This window comes from Dipteris shenzhenensis, chromosome 3, assembly GCF_047967505.1.
Source record: "Dipteris shenzhenensis isolate YYH24624 ecotype China chromosome 3, Dip_SZ_1.0, whole genome shotgun sequence".
Lineage (NCBI taxonomy): Eukaryota > Viridiplantae > Streptophyta > Polypodiopsida > Gleicheniales > Dipteridaceae > Dipteris > Dipteris shenzhenensis.
In genome coordinates this window covers 20,434,456-20,453,156 of record NC_141598.1, presented here as the reverse complement: position 1 = coordinate 20,453,156, position 18,701 = coordinate 20,434,456, and the positions used below count along the sequence as shown (strand labels likewise).

Sequence of the window (18,701 nt, the reverse complement as noted above, 5' to 3'; positions counted from 1 at the left end):
AATATGTATTTTTTATATTTGTTGTGTGTGCACATGTGTTCAGTGGGGACGCCCACCGTGACTAGAATTAGTCCACAGTGTGTTATTTGCATGCAAAGCGCTAACAATTAATGGGTACCATGGTGGTGCGCTTTAATCAATTGTTGCAAGTACTAGGAAGCGTGATTTTCCTAAGCGCAATGGAGCCTAACAAGAGTCTAGGAGGCGGTTAGCGTGACCAAGTGCTTCGAAACCTCCAGAGTTGCCCTTAGTGGCATGTAATTAGGAAAGTAATGTAGAAATTGACAAGTGGCTTGTTGCCAAGAAGGGGAGCCTGAGAGCTCATGTAATTGGAATTCACGTTTGGATTTTGTATGAATAGCTCCTACGCTGAACTCTTGTACTCAGTTTTCTCTCAAGTAATAAAAACCTTCAGTGGGGTGCAACCCGACGATTGTCCTGGGCCCTAGTGTGTCGGTTGAGAGAGGGAGAGGGAGAGAGAAAATGAGAGCGTCTTTGCTGTCTTTTACGAAGGAGGTTTCATTGGTATCAGAGCCAAGGCTCATAGCCTTCCTAGGCTGTGACGATCCAAGAGCTAGGGAGGGAAAGAAAGTAGAGACCCACCGTGACATCATAAAGCGTCGAGGTGAGCGTGACGTGCATGTGCTAGTGTACCCGAGTAAAGGAAGGTAGAAGAAAAACAGCAGGGGGATTGCACTGTGATGCTTGTTTTATCAAGCGTCAGGGGAAATCTATTCCTTCATGGGAGTTTACTCTGCCCTCTACTATCTTCTACGCACGGGGCCTTGCAACTCAATAGCAAAGGGAATGTGCTCACAAGAATGCAACACTTTGGGAAATTTCTCCGTTGAACGGCGAAGGAGTATCAGGGAGGTGATGAAGTCTGACGTGATTCAATCTTTGGTAAACCAGCGCCTCACCCGTGAGCCATGGAGTTATGCATTGTAGCGCAAAACTTTGTGCAGGTCACTCAATGTATGCCCAAAGGAATTCACGGAGATCTTCGATGACCTTGTGAAGGCACAGAACAATGATTGGCCGCGGGCGTGGCACTTTGCACAGGCACGCTGACATGGCGCTTATACGTGGCCTTGATGTGGCGCATGCTCGACGTTGTGAAGGTTTATGGAGGTGATTATGTGGCAGGTCAGTGGACACGTGGCACACAGATGACGTGGCACACATGTGTGGTGTTGACGTGGCACTACACGTGGTAGCCAGGTCAGATGCTGACATGGCACTGACACGTGGGAGATAGGTGGCTGGCGTGGCGATCAGACTGCACATGCTGACATGGCAGGCAGTTGAGGTGGACACATTTGCTGATGTGGCAGACCATGGGTTCATCTAACCTAACCTTGGTTAGTGAACTGGTTAGAGGTTCAGTTAGTTGGCCCAACCAGACTGTCTGACTGGCTCAGTCAACCAGTTTGGTTAAGTTAGTGGCCAAGTTACAGACTAACTAGTCTGTCAATGTAACCAGACCAGAACAGGACTGATCTGGTTAGTGTAACTAGCAGTTACCCATATAGTTACTATCCAAAAAAAAAAAGAAAAAAAAAAAGACAGTTGCAGAGACTGTTTCTGCTAGCAGTTTTCACCTACCTGAGAGAGTATTTACTGTCAGAAAAAGCAGAAACACAGTAATATCAGAGATTTGCAGAAAAGAGAAAATGCATGCCTTTGTGCACAGGAAAGAAGAACCGAACGCATTCTAAGTGCTTTTTGCAGCAACCAGGAAAGGGGCAACATAGTCATTGATGCTTTGGCAACTTTGCGGGTATATGCCTTGAGTTGACAGCCCGGTACTGGCATAGATTGTGAATGCAAGACACCTCTTGTTGAGGTAGTTTCTCTTTGAAAAGCAAAGGCAATGTGCATCAGTTGCATACAGAGGGTGTGTGAGAAACTTGCAGATCTCAGACAAGTTGTAAGAAAATGGCTCAATCACCTATCCAGTGGGATTCACAAGATAGGGATGCACATCCAAGACGGAAGTGTGCAGCAAAATCAGCAAGAATTTGAGCAGATGGTACGCACTCGTATGCAAGAAATGGAAAATCTCAGAAGGGATCCAAGAGCTCAGCATTTGTTTCAAGTAGAAACTATGCCTAATGCAGCTTATGATGTGCCAATGCCAGAGGCACACTCTCGTGTACAGCCAGAGAGAGAGAGAGAGATCTCATAGGGGATGGTCTCATAGCAGGAAGAGATCGAGGCATCATCACCGATCTCCCAGTCCTTCACCGTCTACCTCGAGCTCGACTTCTGTATCTTCTTCTTTATCAGATAAACCATCTAGGAAAAGAAGGAAACACAAGAAGTCTAGGAAGAGTAAGTCTTCCAGAGAGACCAAGGAATTCAAAGAGGGAGGTAAATCTGTCAAGTTTATGACCTAAAATGGACAATATGGTCATACAGACAAAGCATTGCAGTTCATCAGGCAGTTTGATGCTGCATTCGGTATAGAAAAGTTTTCAGAATCCTTCAAGTTAAGAATGGTCAGTTTGCACTTGACAGCGACAGTTAGTGCATGGTGGAGTGCACAGACCACAGATGGGTCAGCCCCAAAGAGGTGGAGGGACTTCAAAAAACCCTTCTACCAGCAGTTTATGCTTAAACAGTTTAGAGATCATGTTCTTCAAGATTGGGACAGTTTGCATATGGATGCAGGAGATACAAGGGATGTGTACAACCAAAAGTTTTGGGATGCTTATTTGCAAGTTGCACCTTTCAAAAAGATCTCCAAAGGAACCCAAATGAGAAAGTATAGAGCAGGTCTCAGTGCAAGAATTCAGGCTGTAGTAAATGCATTGGGGGCAAAGAACATTCAAGGCCTTATGCATTCAACTTCAGTAGCTAGTCTTGTGCCGTTACAAGATCCATCTACGGTACTATCCTTGCATGCATGACGTGTTGAAAGAAAGAAAACCGATTTTTCAAAATCAGAAAAGAAAGAGTATCGCAAGGTTGAAAAGAAAGGGTTTCAGTCTCATAAGCCGAGGGGTACTCAGTTTTTAAAGTCATATAAAGGCAAATCCCCATTCACTCCTGAACAAATAGCTGAATTCCGTAGAGATGGGAAATGCTTTAAGTGTGGGAAAGAGGGGCATATGGCTGCCCAGTGCCCTGAGAAGCCTTCGGGTTCTAAGGAGCAGAAAAAGCCACAAGTACCACCGAGGCCAATGGTGGGAGCAGTCCCAGATGTTTTGGCGAGTACTTCAGACCCAAAGGAAAAAGGGCTTTTGCTATCATGGGGAAAGATAAGAGATCAGCAAGCATTAATCCTATTTGATCCAGGGTCTACAGACAATTTCATATCTGAAGATTCAGCCCTAAGATTAGGGATAAAAACTGAAGAGCTAGGCAGAGCTCTTGATGCTGATCAAATGTTCCAAGGGAATTCTGTGCAAGTTACTCCTTTTTTTGGAAAGCTTTGTGTCCATGTGCAGAGCTATGTAGATCAGGAGGACTTCTTAATCTCTCCTCTTAAGCAGCATGATGTTGTACTTGGTACACCGTGGTTCCATCGAAAGGAAGTAACAATAGAATACCATGAGAGGGTGCTGAGTTTTATCCATAGGTGGAAAAACCAGCGTTTAGTTGCCAGGAATAAAGGGGAGACTATCCCCATTGTATCTGATGTTACATGTGGTAAAGCAATAAAGTCTGCAATTTTCGTGTACATGGTTTTTGTAAAAGAAAAAGAGAATGATAAGACAAAGATAAATTTCAGTTTCTTGCAAACTTTAAAGATTGCTTTTCCGATGCTTTGCCAGGGGAGTTAACCCCAGAGAGACCAGAGGATCATCAGATAGAGTTAATGCCTAGTAGTGAGCCACCAAATAGACCACCTTATAGAGTCATTGTGACTTAGAGAGAGGAGATTATGGCTCAGGTGCAGGATTTGCTATCCAAAGGGTTGATTCAGCCTAGCTTGTCTCCCTTTTGCTCACCAGTACTTCTAGTACAGAAGAAAGATGGTTTTTTTCGAATGTGCATTGATTATCGTGCATTGAATAAGATGACCATCAAAAATAGATTTCCAATACCCCGCATAGATGATGTGCTTAACCAGCTCAAAGTATGAATACTTAGTGATGCCTTTTGGGTTGACAAATGCTCCAGCCACATTCAATAGAATGATGGATCGCATCTTCCGAAAGTACATGCATTTCACGTGTACTTTCTTTGATGATATCCTAGTCTTTTCAAAGACAGAAGAAGAGCACAGAGAACATCTTGCTCTGGTATTTCAAGAACTTTAAAATCATCAGCTTTTTGCCAATAGCAAGAAATGTGAATTCTTTTTGGAAGAGATCCATTATCTGGGGCATATAATATTTAAGAATGGGATACAGATGGATCCTGCAAAGATCCGAGCCATCCAAGAATGGCCTGAGTTGAAAACTGTGCATGAAGTCTGTAGTTTTTTGGGACTTTGCTCCTATTACAGAAGATTTATCAGGCATTTTGCTGATATAGTAGCTCCACTACATGACCTTACGAAGAAAAATGCAGCCTTCACATGGGGAATATCACAGAAGAAAGCATTCAATACATTCAAGGAGAAGTTGACTACAGAGCCTATTCTTGTAGTCCCGGATCTTTATCAACCTTTTGATGTTGATTGCGATGCCTGTGGAGAGTGAGTTGGGACTGCATTACATCAAAATGAACATGTACTAGCATACTGTAGGCCATCTCCTGGTGGTTCTAGTGATGCCCTATAGGCCATGGTATGTGCCTTGTAGGCATAAATATAGGCACTTGTAGTGTTAGTGCCTTTTAGGCCACATAGGACACTTAGTCCTATGTGACACCTAGGACACTGTCCTAGGTCTAGGTACAAGTACTTTGTACTCTTTCTTTTCTACTATCCTAGTTTGACGTGACGGCTAATCCAGTGACTCTTTTGCAACCTGCACTCTCTCTTTTCAAACGATCCTACAGTGGTGTCAGAGCTAGACTTGACTCGTCTTCTTGCCCCTGGACTCCCTGTTGTACCTGTCCATACTGAGTTTTATACCTGCATCGTACAGATCTGTACATGTGTTGTACAGATCCGCACCTGCCATCGTACTTACGTAGTACAACTTTCGTATCTACGCCACTGTACGTTGGACTCCGTACACAGTACTTGTTACGTACATGCATCGTACTTGTCTGTCCCATACTAGAGCCACCATACAGATCAGTACTTGCATTGTCGTACTGTCCGTACTGACCGTCGTACTTACTCCGTATAGTTCCATACTTCAACCACCGTACAGATTCGAATCTGCATTTCGTATAGCCGTATAGATTTGAATCTACATCGCCGTACAGCCGTACAATGCACAACATAGTACCTGCATCCGTACAACGTATTTGTATCCGTACAGTCAGGTACTTGCATCCGTACATTGCACGTACTTGTTCCGTACACTGCAGTCCGTACTTGCTCAGCACGTTGTACATGCAGTCGGTACAGCTTGTACTTTACAGTACATTATCAAAATTTGGGGCTTTTGAGGATTTTTGTTATCCTTATCTTCCTTCTACTGTTTGAATTCATTTCAAGACATTTCAACAAATTGGAAAGCCTACATTTTTTAGGTCGATACCTTGGGACAGGTGCACTTTTGCAGTCATTTTGTGGACAGCAAGTCCTAATTCTGCAGTTGCAAGCCTTGAGGCTACATTTTTTTTTGGGATTTTGTCTGCAATGTCTCTTTTGATTGCAATACATTGGGACATATTGGAGAACATTGAGTCACATCTGCAGGACATTGAGTTAGATTTTCAGACATTGAGTCTTTTCTGCAAGACATTGAGTCAGATTCGCATACATTGGGTCACATTTGCAAAATTTCAGCAAAATTTGGGGCTTTTCTGCATTTGCCCTCTTTTTGACCTATTTGCCCTCATTAAATTTGGGGCTTTTGCCAAATTTGCTGTTTTTGCAGTGAACATTGCCTGCCACAGTCACATTTGGGTCAGATCTGCATTTGCCCTTTGATTTGGGTTGGAAATTTGCAGATATTTGCTGTCATTTTTTGGACAGCCAGCTTTTGCAGTGATAACCATGAGGCTTTTGGGTTTTTAGGTCTCTTTCAGGGTATCACATTTGCTATGGTTGGGAACAACAGTCAAGATCTATTTGGCGTTCTTCGTGAAGATGATAAGTTGGATGGCACCAACTATCCGATGTGGTCTTATCTCATGAAACATATTCTCGTTGCAAAGCATTTGTGGAATATTGTTTCTTCTTTTCATCCCCAGACAGATGGTCAAAGTGAAGTAGCAAATTCTACAGCATTGGATATGCTGAAATGCTACGTGGGTGACCAAGGTTCAGACTGGGAAAAGTGCCTACCATTGGTAAAGTTTACTTACAGTAATACAGTACACAGCTCTACAGGGAAAGCCCCCTTTGAGGTCATCTATGGAAAGGTGATTCTGCCACCTATCCTGAGGACCAAGGACGAAATATTTGCAGCTGATCAGTTTGTGAGAGATCTCCAGACAGCTTACAGCCATGTCCGGACAGCAATTGAAAGGTCTCAAGAGAAGCATAAAAGAGCTGCAGATAAGCATAGGAGACAGTTAAATCTCAAGGAAGGGGATTGGGTACTTTTAAAGTTCGAGAAAGCTAGGCTCCGCAAGTTCAAAGGCAAACAGAAAGTGTATGCAAAGTTATCTTCCAGATATTATGGCCCTTTCAGGGTTACAGAAAGAATAAATGAGGTTGCATACAGGTCGGCATTGCCAGAGCATTGGAGGATTCACAATGCATTCCATGTGAGTCTTCTCAAGAAATTTCAGGGGCCAGAGCCTACAGAGCCAGTATTAGAGGATCCGCTAGAAGTGGATGAGTTGGAGGAGGTCCTTCAGCCAAAGCAGATTGTGTACCATACTGTACGCAAAGGCCCTTAGGGCAAGGAGTTTTACTGATACCTTGTAAAATTCAAGAATTATACGGCATTAGATGCCAAGTGGATGGATGAAGACATGTTGTCCGATCATCCACAGCTTTTGGATGTTTACAAGGAAGCTTTTCAGTTGAGGTCAATTGAGTAGAAGCCGAGTGGATGTCACCACAATGTAAATATCCTAAGTCAAAGTACAGTTGACCATTTATTTGATCATAATTAAAGAGTTTTCCATCCGGGTTAATTATGGTCAAAATAGTTTTTCTATTGGTCAAAGAATTGACTACGGTCAAAGATACTTGACTCTGGTGAAGTAAACTTGACTTCGGTTAAGGAGACTTGGTTCATTACCAAGAGGGTTAACTGCGGTTAACCAGAGAACCACAGAGCTGACTATGGTCAGAGAGTGTTGACTTCGGTCAACGAGACTTGGTATGCACCAAGAGGGTTAACTACAGTTAATCAAAATGTGCCAACTTCGGCTGAAGAGTTGTGCCAACTTCGATTGGAGAGACTTGACTATAATTAAGGCGCCTCGACCCTTGGTCAAAGACTCTTAATTATAATCAAGAGCGTTGACTCCGGTCAACGAGAGAATAAATATATATTTTTTATATTTGTTATGTGTGCACATGTGTTCAGTGGGGACGCCCACCATGACTAGAATTAGTCCACAGTGTGTTATTTGCATGCAAAGCGTTAACAATTAATGGGTACCATGGTGGTGCGCTTTAATTAATTGTTGCATGTACTAGGAAGAGTGATTTTCCTAAGCGCAATGGAGCCTAACAAGAGTCTAGGAGGCGGTTCACGTGACCAAGTGCTTCGAAGACTCCAGAGTTGCCCTTAGTGGCATGTAATTAGGAAAGTAATGTAGAAATTGACAAGTGGCTTGTTGCCAAGAAGGGGAGCTTGAGAGCTCATGTAATTGGAATTCACGTTTGGATTTTGTATGAACAGCTTCCACGCTGAACTCTTGTACTCAGTTTTCTCTCAAGTAATGAAAACCGGGGGGGGGGTCTAGCCCGACGATTGTCCTGGGCCCTAGTATGTCTGTTGAGAGAGGGAGAGAGGGAGAAAAAATGAGAGCATCTTTGCTGTCTTTTACGAAGGAGGTTAAAGTTCCATCGAAAGGAAGTAACGATAGAATACCCTGAGAGGGTGCTGAGTTCTATCCATAGGGGGAAAAACCAGCATTTAGCTGCCAGGAATAAAGGGGAGACTATCCCCATTGTATTTGATGTTACATGTGGTAAAACAATAAAGTCTGCAATTTTCGCGTGCATGGTTTTTGTAAAAGAAAAAGAGAATGATATGCATGCTGAAATGAATGATGCAGACAAAGATAAATTTCAGTTTCTTGTAAACTTTAAAGATTGCTTTTCCGATGCTTGCCAGGGGAGTTACCCCCAGAGAGACTAGAAGATCATTAGATAGAGTTAATGCTTGGTAGTGAGCCACCAAATAGACCACCTTATAGAGTCAGTGCGACTTAGAGAGAGGAGATTATGGCCCAGGTGCAAGACTTGCTGTCCAAAGGGTTGATTCAGCCCAGCTCGTCTCCTTTTTGCTCACCAGTACTTCTAGTACAGAAGAAAGATGGTTCTTTTTGAATGTGCATTGATTATCATGTATGGAATAAGCTGACCATCAAAAATAGATTTTTGATACCCCGCATGATGTGCTTGACCAGCTCAGAGGAGCAACAGTTTTCAGCAGGATAGACTTGAAGAGTGGCTATCATCAAGTTAGAATACAACCACAAGATGTGCATAAGACAGCTTTTCGCACTACATTCGGGTTGTATGAATACTTAGTGATGCCTTTTGGGTTGACAAATGCTCCAGCCACATTCAATAGAATGATGAATCGCATCTTCCGAAAGTACATGCATTTCACGGATACTTTCTTTGATGATATCCTAGTCTTTTCAAAGATAGAAGAAGAGCACAGAGAACATCTTGCTTTGGTATTTCAAGAACTTCGAAATCGTCAGCTTTCTGTCAATAGCAAGAAAAGTGAATTCTTTTTAGAAGAGATCCATTATCTGGGGCATATAATATCCGAGAATGGATACAGATGGATTTTGCAAAGATCCGAGCCATCCAAGAATGGCCTGAGCTGAAAACTGTGCATGAAGTCCGTAGTTTTTTGGGACTTTGCTCCTATTAGAGGAGATTCATTAGGCATTTTGCTGATATAGCAGCTCCACTACATGACCTTACTAAGAAAAATGCAGCCTTCACATGGGGAATATCATAGAAGAAAGACTACAGAGCCTATTCTTGTAGTCCCGGATCTTTATCAACCTTTTGATGTTGATTGTGATGCTTGTGGAGAGTGTGTTGGGGCTGCATTACATCAGAATGGACATGTAGTAGCATACGAGAGCCGAAGATTGCGTGATGCTGAAAGATATGTGGGAATCTATGAAAAAGAATTGTTGGCTGTAGTTCATGCTGTGAACACATGGAAGCATTATCTTTTGGGTGCAGATTTTACTGTTAAAACAGACCACCAAAGTCTGAGATATTTTCTTACTCAGACAAAACTTTCCGAGAAGCATATGAAATGGGCAAATATGCTGTCAATGTATCATTTTCAGATTGTCCATACTTCAGGAATTCGGAACAGAGTGGCAGATGCCTTGTCCCAAAGACCCCAGGTCAACAATGTGACTATTGCTTATCATCAGGACCTGGAAGGCATGAGGGAGCAATATGCTAATGAGGCAGATTTTGGTGAGATTTTACAGCAAATGCAAGAGGGGCAGTCCACCAGTCACTATTCCCTGAAAGATGGGTATCTAATGAAAGATGACTACCTATGCATCACCCAAGTTCGAGAAAGCTAGGCTCTGCGAATTCAAAGGCAAACAAAAAGTGTATGCAAAGTTATCTCCCAGGTACTATGGCCCTTTCAAGGTTACAGAAAGAATAAATGAGGTTGCATACAGGTTAGCATTGCCAAAGCATTGGAGGATTCACAATGCATTCCATGTGAGTCTTCTAAAAAAATTTCAGGGGCCAGATTCTATAGAAGCAATATCAGAGGATCCACCAGAAGTGGATGAGCTAGAGGAGGTTCTTCAGCCAGAGCAGATCGTGTACCATACCGTATGCAAAGGCCCTCAGGGTAAAGAATTTTACAGGTACCTTGTAAAATTCAAGAATTATACGGCATTGGATGCCAAGTGGATGGATGAAGACACGTTGTCCGATCATCCACAGCTTTTGGATGTTTACAAGGAAGCTTTTTAGTTGAGGTCAACTGAATAGAAGCCAAGGGGATGTCACCACAATATAAATGATGTCACCACAATATAAATATCGTAAGTCAAAGTACAGTTGACCATTTATTTGATCATAATTAAAGAGTTTTTCCATCTGGGTTAATTATGGTCAAAATAGTTTTTCTATTGGTCAAAGAATTGACTACGGTCATAGATACTTGACTTTGGTCAAGTAAGCCCGATCTCGGTTAGGAAGACTTGGTTTATACCAAGAAAGTTAACTTCGGTTAACCAAGATGTGCCAACTTCTGTTGGAGAGTTGTGCCAACTTCGGTTGGAGAGACTTGACTATAATTAAGACGCCTCGACCCTTGGTCAAAGCCTCTTAATTATGATCAAGAGCGTTGACTTCGGTCAACCAGAGAATAAATATATATTTTTATATTTTTATTGTGTGTGTACATGTGTTCAGTGGGGACGCCCACTGTGACTAGAATTAGTCCACAGTGTGTTATTTGCATGCAAAGCGCTAACAATTAATGGGTGCCATGGTGGTGCGCTTTAATTAATTGTTGCAGGAAGAGTTATTTTTCCTAAGCCCAATGGAGCCTAACAAGAGTCTAGGAGGCGGTTCGCGTGACCAAGTGCTTCGAAGACTCCAGGGTTGCCCTTAGTGGCATGTAATTAGGAAAGTAATGTAGAAATTGACAAGTGGCTTGTTGCCAAGAAAGAGAGCTTAAGAGCTCATGTAATATGGGATTCACGTTTTGGAATTAGGAGGAGCAGCTCTACGCTGAACTGTGTATTCACTTTTTCTCAAGGAATAAAATACCTTCGGGGGGGTCCAGCCTGACATGTTGTCTTGGGCCCTAGCTGTGTATAGAGAGAGGGAGAGAGAGGGAGAAAGAGAGCGCTTATGAGAGTGTTTTTGCAGTAAATTATGAGCGTAACATCCGACACAGGGGGCATTTGCTCAAGACGCATAGGCGAGATAAGAAGGCACAGCCAAATCCCACACTTTGTTTTTCCAGCGAGATACCACCAACCAACAATGCTCAAGGAGGTGGCGGCCCATGAGATTACAATTGGCAATTAAAAATTGTTCTTCTATGTAAAAACATAGCGTAAACCAAGCAATGGACCAGAGTATACAAGGACAAGAGGCTGGTTCTCAATGATGAGACAAATATACACTACCATGTGTGTCTTAACAAGCCCTCAAAATGTTGAGGCTAGGGGAAAATACCCGATTAGTAGGGACTTTTGACTCCTCAAAATAGACGGTACACCATGTATAGGGTTAGTGGAGATCGTGCATGCTGAAATATGATAAAAATTCAGATCCTGGAGGCACTTCAGATTTTCATCAAGGTCCGTTGACAAGAAAAACGTAATTTTGTCGATGGAATCCTTTACAGCAGCATCTTCTGCCTTTCTTTGAGTTTTGATTGCTCTACGGATGCATGCCTATCTTTAGCTACAGGTACCTTTGATTTACTTGATCTCTTTGTTTCGCTCAAGGCACGTCTGTTTGTTGTGCAGACTTGTATCAGTTATTAGGTTTGTCGATAGATTGCTGAAGCTGTTACCAAATGGTGTAGTGATTTTTCATAGATGCCCTGTTTCACTGCTTTAGCAGGTCCTTCAGAGACCTTGTTGAGCTTGCTTTTAGGCACGTCTTTTTTCACACAACGGACCTGCGTAGGATCTTAGAATCGGGAATTAGGGTTGCTCAGGTCCTTCTCTGCGGTTCTTTCTGCAGGATCCTCCTCTCTATAATGCCTCTCCTCAACTGTGTGTGTGCACATATGGCTAGAAGACTGCCACTAGGGTCTTCACAGGTCCAGCCCACAACCTTGCTCTGATACTCTGAAAGAAAACTGGGTGGAACCTCACTAGACTACAATGCCCTCCACACAAACACACATGAATTGCTGCAATAGATCGAACATAGCTTGTCCACAGTGCAATTTTCCAATGTATGGCTGATCTGAAAGAAAGCCATTGGAAGACAGCCAAGAGAGTTCTTAGGTATGTCAAGGGAACACTAACTCGTGGGATTGAATACAAAAGAAGCAATGATCTAAAATGATTAGGATTTTACTGATAATGATCGGGCAAGATGCTCGGATGACAAAAGATCTACTTCTGGATATTGCTTCAACATTTTATTTTACCTCATATGGGAGCAGCAAGAAACAAAAGCACTATTGCTTTATCCTCCACGAAAGACGAATATACAGCATCGACTATGTAGCCTGCGACGCTATGTAATTGAGAAGGATCTCAAATGGTATTGGTCTTATTGAAAAAGATCCGACCCTGTTATTTATTGATAACCAAAGATCTGTTAATTGGCCAAGGACATTTCACGCTTGGACAAAGCACCTTGAGGCGCAACATCTATTTTGAGCAATGCCTCGTTAATGGAGAACTCATCCTCAAACCAGCTGTCTCTTCCTCTGATCTTGAGAATGAAATCCTCCCATGCTGCTCTCTTAGTGGGGAGGATGTGCCTCTTAACAACAGGCTGCCATTCCATGTTGGAAGTCCCCCTACAATCCAAGAGTCAGCGTATGGCAGCCAAGTAGAGAACTTCCAAAAGGCAACTCGATCTCTTCTTAGATTGGGTGCATAGAGTATCAGATCCAGACTCGTGAGCTTTGGCTGGAATCAAGACTCCATGTGTGATAACAACGGGAAGTGAGGAGGATGAAACTGAGATGCATAGCCTGCCTCGTGATCCAAGGGCACAGCACCAAAAAGTATGCCCTGTTAAGAGTTCATCTATTTTGGTACACTATCTGTTGATGAGCTTGTGCTCTTGGAGGAGGATGTAGATTAGTGCACGAGTGACCGAGGTGTGAAGCTGGCCCCTTGATGACCTATTTGGAGTGAATTTGCTGCTTGATTTCATTTCTTCCCACCATTATTTGACTGTGTGGCAAAGAAGGTTCAACAGGAAGCTACACCATTTGTCTAGAATTTCTCCACTCTAGGCTCTAAGAGAGCCTCAACTGTGATCTCTTGCCTCTTCAAGGACTTCATCTGAGTGATTATCCGAGTTTGTTATTTCTCAGTATCTCAATGGATGGAACCGTTTCTCCAGCAGCTGACAAAGGAGGATCTGGTATGCACGCTGCAGGCAAGATATTGGAGCTGATCTGGTGGTTCACATACAGACTTTATCAGAGATTTAGTCAAAGATTAGTCACACTTTCAGAGCTAATGGGACAGATGTTTTGTGGATTCGTAGGCTCCTAGACTCTTTTTGGAATTGTGCATATTGAGTGTCAGGGTTTTTGCTGCTCTTCATATCACAATGATAGGGGTTTGGGACTACCTTTTTGCTCTCCTACCCCTTTTTTCCATTGTTGAGGCATATACATTTCTCTTCATTTTTAGAACTAATTGAGGGTTGATAGATATTGAGGGGAAGCACTCATGCAATTTCACTCGAACCCACCCTTCTACTCACACTCCAAGTGGGGATACTTCTGGAAAGGACCTTGCAGGCTCACTTTTCAGCGGCTGTCTTTGGCAGGCTATATTGGCTGCTTGGATTGAACCCTGACCGGCAGGGATATGATCTTTTCTTTTCCTTGGTTCGCTATTGGGCCCTATGGACTCTTTTGGAGGGGCAAAAACCATTGTTTTTTGGTGATCCTTCTCTAAACAGGCTCTCTTTTTTCCGGGCGTCCCAGTCCTTTATGATTGTCTGCATGTGGGCCAATTGGGTTACTCTCAGTACCTAGCATATATGCAAGTTTTCTAAAGATGTAATTGCTCTCCTTCTTGGAGACAACCTCTGTTAATATAATCATCTGGATTTCACCCCAAAAAAGTGTTTATCTACACATATGTATGTATGTATGTAATTGTAGACACGCTCGTGCGTGCACACACACACACACACACACACACACACACACACACACACTCAGGCAGTCCTTTTGCCTGCAAGCGGGCCAATTGGATCACTCTCAGTACTTGGCATATATGCAAGTTTTCTAAAGATGTAATTGCTCTCCTTCTTGGAAGAGCAATTACAACTGATGTTAATATAATTATCTGGATTTCACAAAAAAAAGTGTTTATCTACACATATGTACATACATATGTATGTATGTATGTGATTGTAGGCGCACACACGCGCGCGCACACACACACACACAAAGTAGAGCATTGTTCTCCTTATCTTTACCGTTTCCCGCATTCAAGAATGTATATTTTGCTTGGTTGGATGGCTGCTCTAGCAAGAACGATCTTATTATACCTCATTGAAATCATTTCTAGTTCTTTATTTGTGTGTACTTACAGATATGGTCTTCCCTGTGTATGGGGCACATGTGCACCTTTGCCTGTGCTTGCATTTGCATATATATATATATATATATATAGAGAGAGAGAGAGAGAGAGAGAGAGAGAGAGAGAGAGAGAGAGAGAGAGCAGCTCATTGATTATATGTTGATTTTGTACACAGAAGCCTGTGCAAATGACCATATGTATTTCTATTTTGCTGAATGTCTCTTATTACTTCAAGTTATCAGAAGTGCACCGATACATGTTTTGTACTAATATTTTATGTTTCTTTTTCTCTCAGGATATTATTTTGGTGGAGGGGTTGAATTTGGATGACATTGATGTAGGCATTTATGAGCTTCATTGCCTTCCCTTGAAATTATTGGGCTCAGATGGATCTCCTATCCGTTGTATATTAGAGAAATAGGAACACAAATTGAACTTAGTTGGACCAAGTTATATTGATTTCTTGTTAGAAATTATCTTTTTAGTTTTAGATACAAGTTTAAGCTACCTTTGAGACACAAAAACGGTTCCCATGTTCTGAATCTACGTTGGAATTCTAGGAGGTAGCAATGTTTACACAGGTTAGATGAAGTATCAAAATTATACTTACACTGAAACAGCATACCTTTTGATAATAAAATTTCTATAAAATTGGTAATGGTTGGTAAGTCTTGCATGTTTATGTTGCCCTACAAGAAAAGTTGCCCTTGCAAAGACTACAACAAAGGATTCCATTGTAGTCCCCGTTCATGTAGGTATTAAAACAAATTTGCAGCTTCTCATCCCTTGATTAAATTTATGATGTCTTACGTATTGTTAATTAAACATTCCGTAAGATTATTAATTTGATTAGGTGGCTATAGCAAGGTAAGTTAACATTTGAAATTGTTAGCTTGTTAGAAATTATATTTAGATACAAGTTTAAGTTACCTTTGCGACACAAAAACAGTGCCTATGTTCTAAATCTACGTATGAATTCTAGGAGGTATCAATGTGCACAGCTTAGATGAAGTATCAAAATTATACTTCTTACCGAAATAGCATGCCTTTTGATAATAAAATTTGTAATGGATTGTAACTCTTGGATGTTTGTGTGCCCCTTACAAGAAAAGTTGCCCCTGCAATTCCATAACAAAGGATTCCATTGTAGTCCTGGTTCATGCACATATTAAAAGAAAATTTGCAGCTTACTCATCCCTTGACTGAATTCATGATGTCATACGTATTGCTAATTAAGATTATTATTTTGATTAGGTGGCTATAGCAAGGACATGAGGAGGATATTGACTTAGGTTAACATACAATCCAGTTTTTGTTTCAAAATTGGAATTCAATAGCATGATTATCATGTGGTTGCGAATTAGGCTAAAAATTGGCAACATGAGTAGGTTGTGAGCTCCTAGAGCATTTGGATTTGGACTTTGCATAGTGTCATCTGAATCTGCAAAGGATAGTATGGCATCAAATACATGAGAGGCTTTTGTGGTGGTTTCTTACAGTCTAGCCACGGTAAAGGGCCATGACAATTACCTTGCCTATGCTAGGCTGAAAACAACCTGTATCTTTTGCTCTGTGAGCTGTAGCCAATGAAAATGCATTTGATGGCCTTACATCATCAAGCTTATGCCTCCGTTGAGAGAGTACATGTGCATATCCACAAGTCTAATAGATTTTGTATGGAAGGCAGACCTGATGGGTCTAGTACAAGGCTGGCGCAGGTTCTAGTAATCGTATGACTGAGTGCTGTACAATGTTGACAAGTATTCAAAGTCTATATGACAGTTTGTTCGGCGCAGGCACTAAGGCGATTGATGCAGGCTAGACTAATGCGGCAGCTTGACAGCTGGTTATACAGTGATTGATGTAGGCTCTAACAAGAAGTTGTACGGCATTTGACACAGGTTGTACGACGAGTTCACACCACTTTGCACTTATTGTACGGACAATATGCAGCCGTTGAATGGACAATGGGTCTTGGTACTAAATAGTAGGCACTTGCTAAACAGCAAACAAATGATCCTTTAGTTTGTAAAAAGGCCAATATCCCAGACTAATGGTTGATGCATAGAAACAAAAGCCACTCCCACCCAAACTTCATCATGCATTGGGGTCGGCTCCCATCTTTACCCGTCACTTTCTATTCCTTGAGAGGAAGGTGGGCTGAGCAAAGAGCATGGGGGAGGCAAGTAGGAGCAAGAGAACCCACTGTTGGATGTAGAGCAATGGAAATGCAACTGGAATGCTAGGGCGCAAACAACAACTGAGAGAATAAGAGTACTTGCAAATGGATAATGAACTAGATCTCGACAAGTAGTTGTTATGTAGAGGAAGTAAATGATGAGTGGATGTTTGAGGGAGGTGTATAGTGAGTATGATGTTTGCGAACTTGAGAACCATTAATGTTGAAATTTCAAAGTGCACAACATGAGTGGAGTTTCAATAGTATTAATACTGGAGCAATATTATAACGGCACCAAAACTTCTAAGAGTTTCATGAATACAAAGAAGAAGCATTCGTGCTTTGATATTCCAAAAAAGGTCATAAAGCTTTTCATCCGTGCCAAAAAGAGCTAATGATTTGAGCATGCAAAAAGGAGTTAATTGTGTCAAAATTCAATAGTCCTGCAATGCTATGACTTAACATTAGTTCAAAACTTGAAGTCATATCCATGTATAAAGAATGGACTTCTATGCAAGTACTCTAGACTATGTTCCTGTTTCTGAGGAAGTAGTATTTTTTTGTAGATGATGGATTTCCCGGAGGTTGTGGTAGCCATGTGTCGAGTCAGTTGTGTTGATATATTTTATGAATTTTTCTTCAAGTGTATCTACCTTGCCCTTTTTGTCTGTTGTTGCTAGGACTTCTGCTTTGAAATTCTTGTGGAACGGCTTGTACGTGTCGACATCATGTTTCATTTTCAAAGGAGGACTAGTTTTGTGTTGCGCAAGCCATTTTTGAAGGTCACTAGTTTGTCCAATATATCGTTTTGTTGTAGGAATGCATTGAATACAGTATACGTAATAAGGGCCCTCTGTGTCTTCTTCTTTGTCTTCGTCGCCATTTCCTATGTGTAATAGGACATTGAAGAACTATGAGTTATTTCATGAGTACGTGAAATTGAAGGTAGTATGTTTCGTAAGATTTGTAATGAAGAATGTACATGCATTACATCGGTCTTTGGTGGAGTTGGGAAGAAATCAAAATGTTTGCCATATGCTTGTTTTGCAAAATTGAAATCAACAACGGCAGTCACACGTTCTATTGTAATTGGTAGCTCCTTTGCTTTTTTTGCTTGATTACTTTGAAACATGTTGAACTCTGCTACTAGTATCATATTTCTAGTCTTTCGATCTGTTTTGAGGAGCTTGTCTAAGCTGACATTGTAGCCAAAATGGAGAGCTTCAAGGCATAAAGTTGAAATTCCTTCTGAATGTTGATCTATTATAGCTTGTGCTTTTGTTCTCAACATCATTGGAGAAATGAGATCGTCCTTATTTGTGATCTTTCGAATCAGGTAATTTGTTAGCCCTGCATCATTCTTGTATTGAGTTCTGGAACAGGAAAATATGTTAGAATTTGTAAAAGCAAAGAGATGATATTTACCATCAGCCATCATGTCTTCAACTGTAAGTATATTCCTGTGGTTCTTTTCCAGCAATGTTTGCGAGTCGCATTTGAGGTGTATATGAATAAGAAATTTAGGCAAGGAAGATACACTTCGAATAGATGTGCGGGCTTTACTCCTAGGTGATTCCATAATATTTATTGGTGTGAGAGAATTGGACCCCGACATCACTCTACCTCGTCATTGTCCTGAACACTCACAAAACATTTATCATCGCTATATTCATCATCCTCGACATATATGGTGTGTGGATCACTTCTAGCCATTGCCGGTGAGGATGTCCTCTCTCTGGTGGACACTATATACTTGTCAGACAAGCTTGAATCCACGATGAAATGTATACCTCCTTCCATGTCAGTGTGCTCTACCATAGGGACTAGAGTTTGGCCACAAACAGTATCAGCAATCACAGCATTGACTCCATCAAATATGAGGCCTGTAGGAAGCTTATTAACCAAGAAACTTTTGTTTACAACACACTTTCCTTCCTTCAATGGGATTTCTACATCTTGCAGCAGGCATTGAGCATCAAATGCAATGGTTGCTATGGCCATTGTATAAGTTTTCTACACAGAAGTATGCAGAGGGCGTAGTCAAGAGTTGCCAATTGAATGGACACTT

At 41.7% G+C, this 18,701-nt stretch overlaps 1 protein-coding gene across 2 annotated transcripts in view; it reads left to right on the top strand.

Moving 5' to 3' along the window:
• The window catches only part of LOC147903495 (Cyclase family protein), a 78,056-nt gene extending 62,934 nt beyond the window's left edge, over positions 1-15,122 (top strand). Inside the window, exon 6 of one of the 2 annotated variants that reach the window (XM_087372502.1) lies at positions 14,750-15,122. In XM_087372502.1, the coding sequence (XP_087228628.1) occupies positions 14,750-14,875 (126 nt within the window). In that variant the 3' untranslated portion in view covers positions 14,876-15,122. The remainder of the gene's footprint in view (positions 1-14,749) is intronic. The other variant, XM_087372503.1, reaches the window with a different exon arrangement.
• The last annotated feature ends 3,579 nt before the right edge of the window (positions 15,123-18,701 follow it).